Source organism: Phascolarctos cinereus, unplaced genomic scaffold (assembly GCF_003287225.1).
Source record: "Phascolarctos cinereus isolate Bilbo 61053 unplaced genomic scaffold, phaCin_HiC Scaffold_4;HRSCAF=312, whole genome shotgun sequence".
NCBI classification, from domain to species: domain Eukaryota; kingdom Metazoa; phylum Chordata; class Mammalia; order Diprotodontia; family Phascolarctidae; genus Phascolarctos; species Phascolarctos cinereus.
The window spans coordinates 224,952,231-224,968,287 of NW_027555847.1; the positions used below are offsets into that span (position 1 = coordinate 224,952,231).

A 16,057-nucleotide genomic window follows, 5' to 3' on the forward strand; every position below is an offset into this window, starting at 1 on the left:
ATGAAAACTAAAATAATTTTGAGGTTTCATATCCCATCCATCAAATAAACAAGGAAAACAAAAAATTAAAATGATAATACTGGAAGGTCCAAGGAAAAAGGCTCACTTTTTGCTGAAAGAACTGTAAATTGATCCAGCCATTCCATAAAATAATTTAGAACTATGCCCCAAAATTCACCAAGCTATGCATACCCTTTGACCCAACAATACCACTACTAGGACTATATCCCAAACAGATCAAAGGAAAAAGATTCATATGTACAAACGTATTTATAGAAGCTCTTTTTGTTATAGCATAGAACTAGAAATAAAGGGGGTGCCCATCAATCAAATAAATTATACTATGCGAATACTGTTACCCCATAGGCAATGATAAATGTACCTGACAAAATGGGCAGTTTCAGAGAAACCTCAGAAGATTTGTATGAACCGATGCAGAGTGAAATGAGAACTAGGAGAACAATTTATACAACAACAGCAACAATGACAGTTTTGTAAAAAAAATGAACTTTGAAAGACTTAAGAACTTCGATCAATGTAATGACCAACCACGATTCCAGAGAACTAATGATGAAGTACCCAACCACCTCCTAATAAAGAGGTAATAGACTCAAGGTACAGAATAAGGCATACATTTCTGGATGTGACTACTGTGGGAATTTGTTTTGACTATGAATACAGTCTATATTTCACAAGTATAAAAGGGGTTGCAACAGAACTGTCAAAAAAAAAAGGAAAGAAAAAGAAAATGAGGTCACTGAAGTATTTTTTTAAAAGCATAGTAGAGAATAGAAAGAAAGCCAGAAGGAAATACAAACAGGACAGCTTTGGCAGTTACAGTTTCATTTTACCATATACTTAAAAGGAAAAGCAAGCTGTACATTATAGAGATTTGCAATTTCGTATCTTTTTTTTTGTTCTTTGTATACAGAAATGCTCATTTTATTCAGTGTTTACGTTCAGAATTAAAAAAACACAACATCGAATGCTATAAACACTCCAAAACAACCACCACCACAACCTGATATTCCTAAGACACAGGTCTAACTATATTGTTCCCTTACTTATTAACTCTAGTGGCTCTGCTAGGATAAAATATAAACCCTTCTGTTCAGTATCTAAAGCCCTGCACAACCCCATTCTAACCTGCCTTTTCAGCCTTATTTACATTGCTCCTCTTCACACACTCTACAATCCAAGCAAACTTCTTGCTGTTCTCACACATGACACTCTTTCAACTAGCTACTTTTGCAAAGGCTGTCTCCCATGCCTTGAATCCATCCCTTCCTCACTTCCACATTTTAAAATCCTTCATTTCCTCCAAAGTTCAGCTCCATCAATACTTTATACACAAGGCCTTTCCTGGTCTCTCTCAGCATTTAGTGCCTTCCCACACCTCCAAAAAATATTAACTACAAAAATTTTGTATATACTTTTACAAAATATTTACTTACACACTTAGGTAGAGAAAAGGCTCTGAAAACAGAGAGTTAAGGGATTTGTTCAAGAAATGTTACACAGCAAGGCAGTGGCAGGGATTGGGTTAAAATCCAGACCTGAATTTCCTATTTAAATTAGCAGCTCTCTCACAATAGAATGAATATAAGTTCCCTGAGTGCAAAATTTTCAATTTTGTTTTTATATCTCTAGCACCAGCTAGCACATCAGCAATAGGTTCCCAAAATAGATGATACTGCCCTTTGGGGGGGCACTGGAAGGATCCAAGGTGGGGCAGTAGTAACCTTGGGTGCAACTGGGGGACACTGAATAAAAGTAAGGGAGTGGTATAGCATACCACTTAAGCATAAGGAAAGAAGAGAGAAGAAATTTTTGAAAAATCATTTGTACATATTTCATCTGTTGTGTAACAGAGTTAAAGTCGTAGTGATTACATTATTTTCCAAATAAATACACAAAATACAAGTTATAACCACTTGATGGTCAAGTCTGCTGACAGGTCTTGACAAGAAAGTGTTGGCAGGCAAACGTGTCTTGTTGCATATTTTCAGGAAGTCCAGCATGCATCAGCAGGAACATATGCGTGTTTACTTGTTTATAATATGATACTAGAATTTCAATGCAGGAAAAAACCCACAAATTTACAATACATTATTAAACTTAAGATGCATCATTTTTTTTAAAAAATTATATATATTTTTTGAAATGATACAAATTTTTTTAAAAAACCATTAAAGTCTCAAAGAAAGTAGATTTCCAGGTGGGCACTGAGTAATTTGTTAGTAGGCCAACTAAGTTGGGGAACCTCTGGTCTAGCTCAATGACAAGACAGAAGGTAGTTTGTTAACCCACTATTTCATAATGCCTCTCATGCAGAAATTACCTTTCAATAAATCCTTAAATTTACCCAGACCTTTTACAAGGTACTATCATTCATTTCATTAGATTCTTATAACCTTCTGAGGAAAGTAAGGCAGATATTATCATACACATTTTACAGATGGGGAAAGTAAAGCGTAAGAAAGTTAGGTAATTTATCCAAAGTCACTCAGTTAGTGGCAGGACCAGAACTAATATTCATGTATATATCAACTAGTCCTATCTTGCCCATCAAAACATTCCAACCACCCCCACCAAAACCAATTCTGCTACTTAACAGCTCCCTAACATCAAACACCACATACAAAGATCCAGAAATTCAGACAGAAAAGAATAAGGGAATGTGAAGTGAATAACGCCTTCTTCCCTCTCAGTTTAGCATACTCCTTTTCATTTTCTAATTCATTAAGGAGAATCCAGGCACTTATTACACTCTGACACTAGCTATTACAACCTGGAATATGTTTTTTAGCAATATTGTCACTAAATACAACTTTGCATTGATGAAAAGTGGTATGTAATATGAATTCCCTTGTAAAAGGTAATGAACTATTTAATCTGTGGAAAATGTCCTACAGGTGAGTAATTTTTAGGTAAGTCATTACAAAATCTGTAAAAAATCATTCCAGGTTAACCTAATAGCTTACAGTAAGCCAACCCAGGAGCTCATCCATCTTTGTGTATTTATTTTTACAAATGTCCACAAAGAGTCTAGATGTGGGATGTTAGCTTAAATAGGAATTTGGTTTGGGGTTTAAATCCTATCTCTGCCACTGACTTGCTATGTGACATTTCTTGAACAAGCCAATTAATTCTCTGTGTCCCCAGAGCCTTTTCTTCAGATACGTATTGGTCAGAGAAGATCATTTTATTGAAATCATCCTACAATTTGCAAATGTACAAAAGTATTTTATAACTACTCAAAGATAGAGTATAAATAGCTAGCTCTACTGCCTTTGAGGCAACACTGTTTTCTGACACCATACTGACTTATCAGCAAGATTGGGAAATTTTATTATCAATTTACCCAATCACCCTGGAAAAACTACAGCCAAGGTAAACAAGCTATGGAGCATTTCTTTCTAACAGCCTGGTCCACGATGAAATGAGTTAGAGGATATAAAGTTACCTCTAATTTTCTATCATAATCCTTCCAGCACCTGTAGTATTGACCTATTCCAGCAAAATGAGCTCTTCAAGAACAAAGCACGCTTTCCTAACAGCTATATTTAATCTATGTAGAAAGCTGGGTTTGGATCGCATAGAAAAATAATGCTCAGAATCAGGCAAATCTGGTGCTTTCTGCCTAGGTATGCGACCACAGACTAAGCAGACACCTTGTTTTCTTGTCCTCTGCAAACCGGTATGTGGTATGAAAACTTATAGCCATATTATCTTTGCTATCCAATTATCAAAGGATTAAATCTGACCACAGCCCAGTGTGGTAGTGGTATCAAAGATAACAAAACAAGGTGCCAGACAACTTAAATATCTTAGACTCCATGGCATCAATTATAACATAATTTCTCCATTTGTCTTTCGACCTCATTAGTAGACACTTCAAAACTGGATAATAGCAAGTAACAAAGGTGCTCAAATCCTATCCAAAGTGTACAGTTAGGAAGGAATATCAACTCTACATATACACACAGAATAATTAAACGATACATATAATTAGCTTTTCATGTATATGAAGATTTTTTAAACAGAGTATAATGACCAACAATGGAGGGATGTAGGAAAACCAGTACATTAATGCACTGTTTGTGTGAACTGTGAACTTACCCAACTATTCCACAGAGCAATTTGGAATTATGCCCTAATATAAAACCGTGCATACCCTTTTATCCATCAATACCACTATTAGGTCTATATCCCAAAGACATCTAGAAAAAGTGAAAAGGACCTGTCTGTACAAAAATATTTATAGCAGCTCTTTTTGTGGGGGCTAAGAATTGGTATCGAAGGGATGCTCATCGATTGGGGAATGGCTGTGGTGTGTGGTCATAATGGAACTGACAAGCAGGATGATTTCAGAAAAACCTGGAAAGACTTAAATGAACTGATGAAAGGTGAAATGAATAGAACCAAGAGAACATTATACACAGTGACAGCAATACTTTATGATGAAGAACTGTGAATGGCTTAGCTCTTCTCAGTAATACAATGATCCAAGACAATTTCATGAAATCTGTTTTTGTGAACTCAAGCTGGAAGAAACCAGAAGAAATGGAAGCTTAAATGCTGACAAGAAAGAAGACAGAGCCAAACCAATAGAGGAAAAGCAGTCAAGAAAAAGAACATCCAAACAGCTGCACTTAAGGATGTGATTAACAGATTAAATGCAAAAGAACATTAGAATAAGTAAAGCATCAGCATTCACTATGTGGTAAAATAAACTTAGAGGAGTTCCCCACACACAAGAAAAGTAGTAGGAAATTTTCATATCCCACAAAAAAAACTGCTGATTCCTTTGGAGGTAACACCTTTTTCCTTCAAACTTCCACAAACCTGTACTTTCATTACCACAAGTACTCCTCCATCCACACAAATCCCTAACCTCTCTAAACTGAAGCAGATGTTTGTAGGTTGCTATGATCAAAAAAGTTCACCATCTTGTGACCAACTTTCTGGTGATAACCCACCCCAAACTTAACCAGGCTCTCCTTCAGACCAGATATAGGGAATCACTGAGAGCACACTTAGAGCCCTCCTAGCTTAACAGAATGAAGCAAAGCCAGCACTCTCCTGACACAGCTTTCGAAAATGTACAGTCACCTCCATATCAAGACAAGGTACTGGAGTCGAACTTTAGAGGAGCAAAGAATACAAAACACCTAAAAAATGACCTTTTTGTTTAAGTATACCTGGCTCCTGAGAGAGTAGAAACCTCCTTGTTCTTTCTCCCTTTCTCTATGCTAGACCACCCCCACACTCAACCCCCAAGGACTCAGCCATATGGCCTTTCTGTATTCTCCCATCCTTCTCACCTGCTGTGACGGTGTCCACATCCCTGGCAGCCAATTCTTCCACCTCTGATCTTTTTCTCAACTCAAACCTCCGAGAGAAGCCTTCTCGGGGCTTCCACAGGTCCTGGATCAAAAGGGGCTTCTCATTATCCCGTAGGACCCGAAGGCATTCTGCCTGCCACTGCTGTCCTAAGTCCCCAAATCGCCCTACCACATCACATAACACATATTGGCTGGCTGACACTGCATTCAAAGCATAACGCTCCAGAGCCTCCTTTACCAGCTCCTGGGCACTAGAGCTAGCTGTGGCCAGGACACTCTTGTAGTGGGCACCTGTACAGACATTGTCCCCAAACACCTTTAGGACACCTGGGGCAGAAAGTTGTGTGGAAAGCTCTGCAGGGTCATCACTGGCACCCAAGCTGGGAAAAGCTGAATCAGAGCCTCGGTCCTTGTGGCTCAGCGTTCGGGACAGCATGTGGGACAGCAGGCGACTCTGACGCTTTAGTTTGCTCTTGCTAGGTGGGGACATGGTAGAAGGAGATCCATAAAACATCTTGGGAGAAGTTGTCATGTAACAAGCCTTTGAGCTTCAGTCAAAAGATACACATAGCTTCCTGGAAGAGAGTGAGAATGAAGATAGATGAACATCACGACCATGAACATCAAATAAGTCTTTAGAAGCAACTGAATGTGATGCAATAAGACCACTATTCTATTCTCAAGAGGCTTCTCAATCTGAGCCAAGTAAAATGATCCTGATTTCAAGGGCAGGGAAGACTGTAGGAAACAAGTTAGATTTGAATGGGCTGAATTCGTTCAATATTTCGAGGATCTCGTGATCCTTTTGGTGTGGAATGAAAATCTGAAACAAAACCTTCTGTGCTTTAGTAGTCTTTAAGAATTTATTTGGCTTCAAATAGTTATCACTTAACAGCCAACATTTTGATAGTTAACTTCATCAGGCATATAATCCATCAGCATACCCATACAAGACACCATTCCAGCTGAGTGGGACGTGCCGGAATCTGCTAACGAAGCCCCCCAGAACTTGATGCTACTTCTATGCCATGATGAAGCATCACAGAGGGGCTGTAGTAGAGGAAGGAACTCATAGTTTCCCAGAAAGAAACTACTAGAGAGTTCTCATCACCACTACTAGACAGGTGACTGTCTCAACTAGGATCTCAAATTTATATCACAAATATGCCTAATAATTTCTTTTGCTTGCTTATGCATAATTGTTAGAATGTTTTTCTTTCTTTTTTTCCTTTCTCAATGGGAGAATGTGGGTGGGAGGGAGAGAAAATAAATGCTTGCTGACTGAAAAATAAAATGGAAAAAAAAACAAAACAAAAATGCCCAATCGAAGTGGCAATCACATACCTCTCTGTGAGTATAAATTTCTAGGAAGCATCTGATAAAATGCCTTTTACATAGAAGAAGCTCAGCAGATATCTGCTGAATTTTCATTCAATTATAATTATCAATTATAATTAAGGAGCTTAAGTTCAACAAAAATGACCTAGTTAAGCTGGGGAGGGCCCACCTGGCACAGGATTTGAAGAAACTATGCTCATCTCAGAAGCTGTGTAACTCAATTAGAGAACAGTTAAAATTAGTCAGGATTCAAAAGACTTAATAACCTTTTGCAATCATTCCCCTTGAGTGCTATTCCATTTCCTGATCCTGCTTGCTACCTTTGCTATTATAGAAAAATGACTCAAATACAACTGGAGATCAGATCTTCATAAGTAAATTTTAAATGAAAGAAATAAATTGACATTCAAAAATGCAAACAATAAAATAACACTCTTCACCCTCTCGGGTAAAGAAACTGGGTTGTAGCATAGCAAAGAGATGCTTCTTAGGGACAGTGCATCAGAATGTTAGGAAGTCACACACACAAAGGATACAAAAAGGCTATTCCAGAAGCAATGTAAGCATGACTGGAATTTCTGCATTCCACCCACTGCTTCAAAACTGGTATTTAGGCTTTTTCCAGGCCAGACAGATGCAGTATTTTGTTGGGGGGGATGGGGGGTGAATAATAGTGTGAAGACTTAGTGTGCTACAAAAATCATAATTATGATTTTTGATACACGTCTCTAACAAATTCAAAGCACTGAAGAAACATCTCAATCTCTCTTCCCATTATCTCTATAAAAAGTAAGGCCATGGAGAAAAGATTTTTCTCTCCATTTATGAATTAGATATCTGAAGTTCACCATAAATAGATGGAACACCTAAAAATCAAACCCACATCTTCTCGTTCTTAGTCCAGTGACCACTAGACTGTACAGCCATGTTTCAAGTTCATAATGCCTTAAGTTATCTAGAGGAGGGAAAAATTCTTTTCTAAAAGCCTTTGGAATTGGAAGTCCAATGAGAGCTATAGCTCTCAAATTACAACATTACAAAATCACTTTGGTCCTGGTTTCTAGTTCACTACTACTCTTCAATTACATTCTTTAGAAGGATTTCTCCCTCCTGCCAAATATGTCATGAAAACTCTTTTGGTAATTAGGTCTTAGTCATTCACTTTCCTTAAAAATTAATGATTAGGGACATATAATAAAACTAATCACTCTACCAAATAGTCCTATATTAGCACCTACCTACCAGGTTTTATATGAGTTCTAACTGCTTAACATTTTACCTCTTATGAGAAGCTTACCCCCTACTCTAACTCCTTGCTTAGGGCTCACAATTACAAATACTCTTACCATGCAGGAAACAAGTAGGTGCGATACATGGCTATATACACCAGTTCCTATAAAGTGCTAGCACAGAATCACAGATCTAAAGCTAGAAAAGATCTCACCATCTAGTCTGACCCCCTCATTTTACAGTTGAAGAAACTGAGGCTCAGGGAGGTTAAGTGACTTGATCAGGGTTGAAAGTCCAGTAAGGCTAATGTGACAAAAAAGGAAAATGATAAATGTTGGAGGGGATGTGGGAAAACTAGGACACTAATGAACTGTTGGTGGAGTTGTGAACTGATCTAATCATTCTGGAGAGCAATTTGGAACTATGTCCAAAGGGGTATGAAACTGCGTATAGCCTTTGATCCAGCAACATCACTACAAGGTCTGTATTCCAAAGATATTAAAAAAAAAAAAGGAAAAGAATCTATTTGTACAAAAATATTTATATCAGCTTTTCTTTGTGGTGGCTAAGAACTGGAAATTGAGGGGATATCCATTAATTGGGGAATGACTGAACAAGCTATGGTATATGATTGTAATAAAATATCTATATACATATATATATACATATATACGTGTGTGTGTGTGTGTGTGTGTGTGTGCATGTGTGTGTGTGTGAGAGAAAGAAATGACAAGCAGGATGGTTTCAGAAAAACCTGGACTTAAATGAACTGATACAAAGTGAAGCCAGGAGAACATTGTACACAATAACAGCAACACTGTACAACAATCAACTATGAAGGACTTAGCTATTCTCAGCAATACAATGATCCAAGACAATCCCAAGGGACTTAAGATAAAAAATGCTATCCACTTCCAGACAAAGAACTGATGTCTGAATACAGACTGAAGCATACTATTTTACAATTTCTTTTTTTTGTTCGAGTCTTCTTGTACAAAATAATATGGAAATGTTTTACATGATTGCACATATATAATCTATATAAGATTGCTTACCATCTCAAAGAGGGGGAGGGGAGGGATAGAATTTGGAACTCAAAACTTTAAAAAATGTCAAAATTGTTTTTACATGTAATTGGGGAAAAAATAAAATATAAAAAAAATTTTTTTAACTGTGTTGGTCACAATAAAAAAGAAAAAAAAGTCCAAGGAAGAATTTGAACACTGGTCCTTCTGACTTCAAAGCCAGTTCTCTTTTCAAATTTCTAAAATTTGTTTGAATACAGGTATTTCAGACATTCTAAAGATAGGTTAAAAGTAAAGTAAGTGTGTGAAGCTTTGTTTTGTTGAAGGGAGGGGCACACGTAAAAGAAATCCAAAAAGAAATCAGCCTGAAGTTTTGCTTGCCTAAGGAATGTGTATTAGGTATCCCTTCCCATGCCCTAGAAAGCACATGTTGGTCATGGTTTCTTGCCCTGTCTAGTTTGCAATATCTTTACCATCAATTATAACATTCTTATTTAGTATTCTTGTGGCCAGCACATGTCTTTCTGATGGTGTATTACACTGATTGTTCTAAAATACTCCCAATTGTAAGAGCAATTATATCTCGTTTCAGGCTTCCAGAGTCAATTTTCAAAACTGGTGGTTCAGAATCTGAGAAAAAGTAGTAAGATCAGCTTATCATCATTTCTTAACCACCACAGGAAAGTTCATGGACCTGAATATCAAATTTCTAATACTTCCGCCTTTCACATTATCTACTGCTTAATAGCCACCAGAAAATCTCAAAGAACTTTGAAATGCTTCATACCTCAACTATTTTACAAGTTGTTCTGTGTACCTGATCACACTCTTTCCATCCTTAGCAAGTCTATGCCTATTTAGCGCATTCCTGAAGATCTGCTATATTTCTGGAACAAAAAACAAAACGTCTTACACATGTCATTTGGTCTGCAATTCCTCTTCCTAATTCAAAGACTGGGGTAGGCAACTTAATGGCTTTAAAAGCCTGAGTCCTTCTAAGTCACGTCCTATACAATGCTGGCAGGTTGAACAATCACCTCCAACTAGGAAAAAGCCACTGTCAGAAAACATTCAGAATACACAGACATTAAAAATTCTTTAAGACACTACGCTAATGAGGAGATATCTTTTGTACCCCACCTTTCAGGCAGTTTGCTTTGCAGACATACTGCTAAATTGCTTTTGGCAGTATCAGGAGAAAAGAGATGTTTAAAAAAGTGAATGCTTTTCATTGGCTATTATTCCTCTTTAAAATCCATAAGTCTTTGACATAATAGGATCAAAGCCAAATATCCCCATTGGAACTACCATATATTTTAGATCTTTCAGAAAGTATTTCTCAGAGTAATTTCTCATTGCAACTCTCTAAGAGAGGAACTGCTGAGAGCACAGTCACCCTTTTTCCTGTCTACTTTCTTAAGTAATTACAGGTTGCACCTAACACATTGTTTGTCAAAAATACCGCAGATTCAAAAAAAGGAAAAGTGCAAGAGGAGGAGTCAATGAAAACGCTATGGGGTTGGCAATACGTAACCTGATTTATTTTTTAGGCGGAGTGAGCTGATTATTTTTCTGAGTCCTGATACTCCCCCTCCCCAAAAGAAGTCCTAAACAAAATATACAAGCTGGTTTGGTGGTACAAATAAGATGCCTATATTAAACTTGTAATTGCTACTTTTAGAAAATGTTTTTTCTCATGTCCTTGAAAGAGAGTCCAATTTTTGATGAAAAACAGACTGAAGTCATCCCAGTGGGAGAAAGAATAGAGGGGAGGAGGTTGATGCAATGTTCTGTGCAAATGATATGGGTGGAGGCAAGCCACAGTTTCAAAACTATGATGTGGAACCTATTATAAATTTCAACCAGTAAAAGAAATAAAAAGTGTGAGCCTGTATGCTCTGGTTTCCCTCTACCTAGTAAAATCCCCATATCTCTGTGGTTCCAGCAATAGTGCTATTTTCAAATGCAAAAATTACCAAGCACAGCCTAAAAAGCATTCTGCTATGAAAGACTATTTAGTTAGGAGGGCTTTCAATGGATGATTAAAATAAAAACAATAGAATCACTACTAATTCCTGGAAACAAAAGTTCTGAGTCTCTGGTATGTATGACTTTAGAAAAGGTACTACCCGAGTAATCAAAAATTCTTTTCAACTATTTTGGATTAAACATTTTACGTAGTTAAAAGACTCTGCAATTGCTCCACTAATTACCAACTCTGGTTTGTATGACAGTGGACATGATATTGAAATATTCCTGTGTATTCTACAGGTATTAAACAAAGTAGCTATCTCCTATCTGCTAATCCAGGGTCTGTTTTCTGGGGTTTTTTTCAAATGTCTTGTTCTGTTGAACAGGATGGACACAGCCCGTCAATACATGTCTGGTTGGTGTAAAGGAAAAGGATATAGTTTCTTTTTCGGGGGGGAAAAAAAATTAGGAGCTTCATTTGTATTAACTACTCTGAAAACATGGGAGAACCGAACAGGTGCCCTTTCCCCCTAATGTGCTCCACTTAGCAAAACTTCCCGCACTTGCCCGCACAAAAAGAATCAGCTTAACTATGAAAAAGTAAACACCAGTTTTTGCAAGCTCCTTTCCCTGTAGCTGTCCTTTTTTTTTACATGCTAAATATCTGTTTAACTGAATTTAAATCAAATAGGGGTTTGATGACTACACCAAATCAACAAAACAGTACTGAATGCCTACTATGTGCCAGGCATTTTTCTCTTAAGTCAGGGCTTAACTCGGGATTTATGAAATTGGACAAAGAAAAAAAATCATATTTTCATTTTCACTAACCTCTAACAGAATTTTAGCATCTTCTTCAATTATGAATGTAGACAACAGAAGGGATGCATATTTTTCACCAGACTGCAAAAAAAGGTTAAAAGCTCCTGCTTTAAGGTCTCTTCCAAATCTAACTTTCCTCGAATTTAGGAATCTGTGACCAAAGCTGAAAGTCAAAGGCTACCTCTAGAAAGGCTGCAAAGAACGTCTAGAGCCTGCATTCCTAGAGTTGAAGTTTCTCCTGGTTATTTAAAGAAGCGCCCCCCCCCCACCTCCTCAAGCGCACACACTTCAGCGCTCCTGTTTGCGCAAACACACACACACACACACACACACACACACACACACACACACACACACACACACAGTGTGTGTGTCTCTCTCTCTCGCCTTCTTGCCCATCTCCTGCATTTTCAAAGCTGAAGTTTCCCCTGGTTATTTAAGGAAGCCCCTCCCCACCTCCCCAAATGCACACACTTCAGTATCTCTGCTTGCACACTTACTTACACTTACACATATATATACACAGAGGGTCATTCTTGCCCATCTCTTGTTGTATATCTCCATCACATTAAAAAACAAAACAACTCCAGATTGGGGTATGAGTCCCCTAACAAAAACCACCTGAATGCATTCTCGTCCGTGCCACTGGTACAGTCCGGAGGGCAGGTCTGGTCTCCAATAGCAACCAGACAAACCTCCGTTCAACACTTTCCCCTCTCTCTCGGTCTTGACTTTCTGGCCACGGGGACAACCCACGCATTGCGTTTTCTATCATTCCTCTTCGGAATTTTCCTCTGTCCACTCTCGCCCCGCTCGTTCGGCGTTCTCTCTCCGCCCAGGTGACAGACTTTTTCACCCAGGGAGCGGTCTGCCCAGGTCGCCGGGCTCTACTCCCCTCCAGGGAGCCGTCCAAGGCTGGAGGACGCCCGGCCCCCCAGGCTCGCGCTGCGGCGGGACAGGCAAGGTCCTGAGGAGACCGTCGCGCGCCCCCTCCTCCCGCCCCCTCCTCCCGTGCCGCGCCGGCCTTGCGCTCGACGTCGCCCCCCGCGACGTCCACTCTCCCCTATGCTCGTGGACTCAACCTCCCCGGCCCCCACCCTCCGCAGGGAGAGGCCCCAACTTCGTCTTACTCACCGCCCGCCCTGGGCCTCGTTTCGCGGCGCTAGCCGCCTCTTCCTGCCTTCCCAGCCAGGAGCTCTGCGGGTCCTCACACTCGACCCTGCCGAGACCTTTCCTCTCCCGTCGCCGGTCCCTCGCCTCCCTGTGCCCGCTCCCTCCTCACCTCCCTGTGCCCGCTCCCTCCTCACCTCCGTGCGCAGGAGCAGAGCGGCTGTGAGCCGGCAGCATCCCACGTCCACGAGGCCGTTTGGCGAAGCGGACGTTGACGCCACCTACTGGCCCCTGGACAGAACAGCCGCTCTGGAGGGCGGGGCAGACGAGGAAAGAGCAAAGGTCCGCGCGGGGCCCCAGAACGAGGCTTCCCTGGTGCAGTGTGCTTAGCATTGTTTTAAGAATCCTGGCTATAAAATAGGCCGTGTTTAACTGAATTGCAGGGAGGAAAACAGGTTGTAATCCTTTGCAACGCCGGCTGTGGGTCATCTTATGCGGAAGGCTTTTCAGATAAACCCCCCACCCAGTACTGTGCTAGTAAATGTTTAACAACCAGCCATCTGGGAGGAAAAAGTGTTCATGGGACACACATTTTAATTTAAATTTGCATTGTTAACATTTTCTCCACCGCCATCGTAATTCTACACAACAAAAAGATAAATCAAGTGCTGATTTGTAGCATTTGCCAGTTTCTGAGGTATAAATGCAGATATAACGATCAGCTCTGATTTTGAGCTGACACTAGCACAACACCTTCCCTCATTTCCCTGTGTCGTTTTTGTATGCGTTTTTATGCATGTTCATGTTATTTCCCCAGATAGTATGTAAGCTTTTTGAGGGCACAGACTGTCTAATCTTTACATCCCCAATATCTAGCAAAGGGCCTGGCAGTTGTTCAGTCACGTCTGACTTTTCCAGACCCCAGTTGGGGTTTTCTTTGCAAAGGTACTGGAGTAGTTTGCCATTTCCTTCTCCATCTCATTTTACAAATGAGGAAACTGAGGCAGACGTGGTTAAATGACTTGCCCAAGGTCACACAGCTAGCAAGTGTCTGAGGCCAGATATGAGTTTAAGAAGATCTGTCTTGACTTCAGGCCCAGAACTCTATCCACTGTACCACCTAACTGCCCGTGAGAAAGAAGCCATCTTTCCAGGGGGCACAGAATAGGTGCTTATTAAATGCTTCATTAATTTACTGACAAAATTGGCAGGGACCATAAAGGCAATCCAGCCCCACGGCTTATTTTGCAGATGAGTAAACTGAGGCTCAGAGAGGTATAAGAGGATTGCCTAAAGTCACAAAGGCAGTGGCAGAACTGGGATGTGAACTCGGATCTGATTCTAGGTTCCATCCCTTCTCCACTCCAACTACTGACTTCCCTAGCTTCCATTAAGTCCCAACTAAAATCCCACCTCCTACAGGAAGCCTTCCCCCAGCCCTTCTTAATTCCAGTGCCTTCCCTCAGTTAATTATTTCCTATTTATCCAGTCTATAGCTTGCTTTGTATCTAGTTGTTTGAATGTTCTCCCCAACTCCACCCCCATTAAATTGTAAGCTCTTTGAGGGCAGGGGATATCATTTGCCTCTTTTTTGTTTCCCCAGAGTTTAGCACAGTGCCTGGCAAGCACTTAATAAATGTTTATTGAATTGAATTGAATTGAATCAAATTGAGGAATTGCTACAAGACAGGAGAATGGGAGTTAGACCTAGGTTTTTCTGATCCTGAGTCTTCTGTTAACTAGCAATATGACCTTTGACAAAATACTACCAGTCTGGATTTATTTTTTTTTCCTCTATAAAATGAGGAGATTGAGGAAGCTGCATGGTATAATAGAAAGAGTATCACCTCTGAAGTCAGGAGTCTTTGAATTCACATCTTGCCTTGGGCTCTTTTAAGACCTTGAACAGAACAATTAACTTCTCTGGACCTCATTTTCTTTATCTGTAAAATTAGGGGTTGGACTAGATAGATGGCCTCTCAGGTTTTTTCTAGGTTTAAATCCTATGATCCTATAACTAAGAAGATTTCTATGATAGTTCCTAACTGAGACTCTGTAACTAGGTAATCACAGAATCTCAGGGTTGGAAGGGTGCTCAGTTACTCAAGTCCAATCCCTTCCTGAACAATGAGGCAGGTAGAAGGTGGAGAGCCCCTGGCCTAGGAAGACCTAAGTTCAAATGTGACCTTAGACCTACAGTTGTGTGACCCTGAGCAAATCCCTTAACTCCCTGCCTCAGTTTCCTGTGTAAAATGAGGATATTAATAGTACCTACCTCCAAGAGTTGTAAGGAGATCATAGCTGTAAATTACACATAGTTGGTGCTATATAAATGTTAGCTATAGCTATAGGAATTCCTTCTATAACATCCCCTACTAATGGTCCACCTTCTACCTGACATCCTCAGACAAGATGGCCCCACCACCTATGCAGCAGCCCTTTTGGTCAGCTCAAGTCGTTAGGAAATTTTTGTATATAGAACCACCAAGCTTGCTTCAACATTGGAGGTATGAATTGCCTTCCGTGTGTGGGCCCTGGCTAAATGTGTTCCTTAAACGTGTCCTCTAAACCTATTGATGGAGGAGAGTATATTTGTGGGAAAATGTGTCCCAAGTTTATGGGCCATATTTTCTACCCCTACCCAGCTTACTTTAGCATTGAATGCCTTTTCTGAACTGCTTGTATTAGCTTGCGGTTTTGTTTTTTAACTGCATTAAAAAACAGCTGGTGAACTATGGTTTTGAGTGGAAGAGGACCCACAGAGTACCTTGAACCTAAAGTGACTTTTCTGGAGATTCTTGTGCTGCACTTATTTAGCAAGAAACCCCTATCCTTTGGATGTCACTGTATCTTGAATACATACTATCTGATGTAAGTTTTTCCCCTTTATTCATCCAACAAACATTTGTTAAGTACCTACTATGTATAATCTCTGTCATCCAATGTGGAGTTTCCCCTTCAACAAACATTAACTACCTACTATGTATAATCCCTATCATCCAATGTGGAGTTTCCCCTTCATCCAACAAACATTTATTGAGCACTTACCATTCCACAAATGTTTTTTGAGTACCCACTACATGCAAAGAATGGGGTTCAGTCCTAAGGTTACAAAGAAAATAAACTCAGCCCACTAGAAGTTTATATATATATATATATAAAACATGTACACAGAGGCAATTTAAGGAAGGAAAGAACACTGATAACTAAGCA

At 39.7% G+C, this 16,057-nt stretch overlaps 1 protein-coding gene across 3 annotated transcripts in view; it reads right to left on the bottom strand.

Annotated features, from left to right (window-relative positions):
- The window catches only part of RADIL (Rap associating with DIL domain), a 115,001-nt gene extending 101,531 nt beyond the window's left edge, over window positions 1-13,470 (bottom strand). For 2 of the 3 annotated variants that reach the window (XM_078152933.1, XM_021008421.2), the window contains exons 1-2: window positions 13,042-13,470; window positions 5,328-5,923 (exon numbers count right to left, since the gene is read on the bottom strand). In XM_078152933.1, the coding sequence (XP_078009059.1) occupies window positions 5,328-5,880 (553 nt within the window). In that variant the 5' untranslated portion in view covers window positions 5,881-5,923; window positions 13,042-13,470. The other variant, XM_078152932.1, reaches the window with a different exon arrangement.
- Between the last annotated feature and the right edge of the window lie 2,587 nt (window positions 13,471-16,057).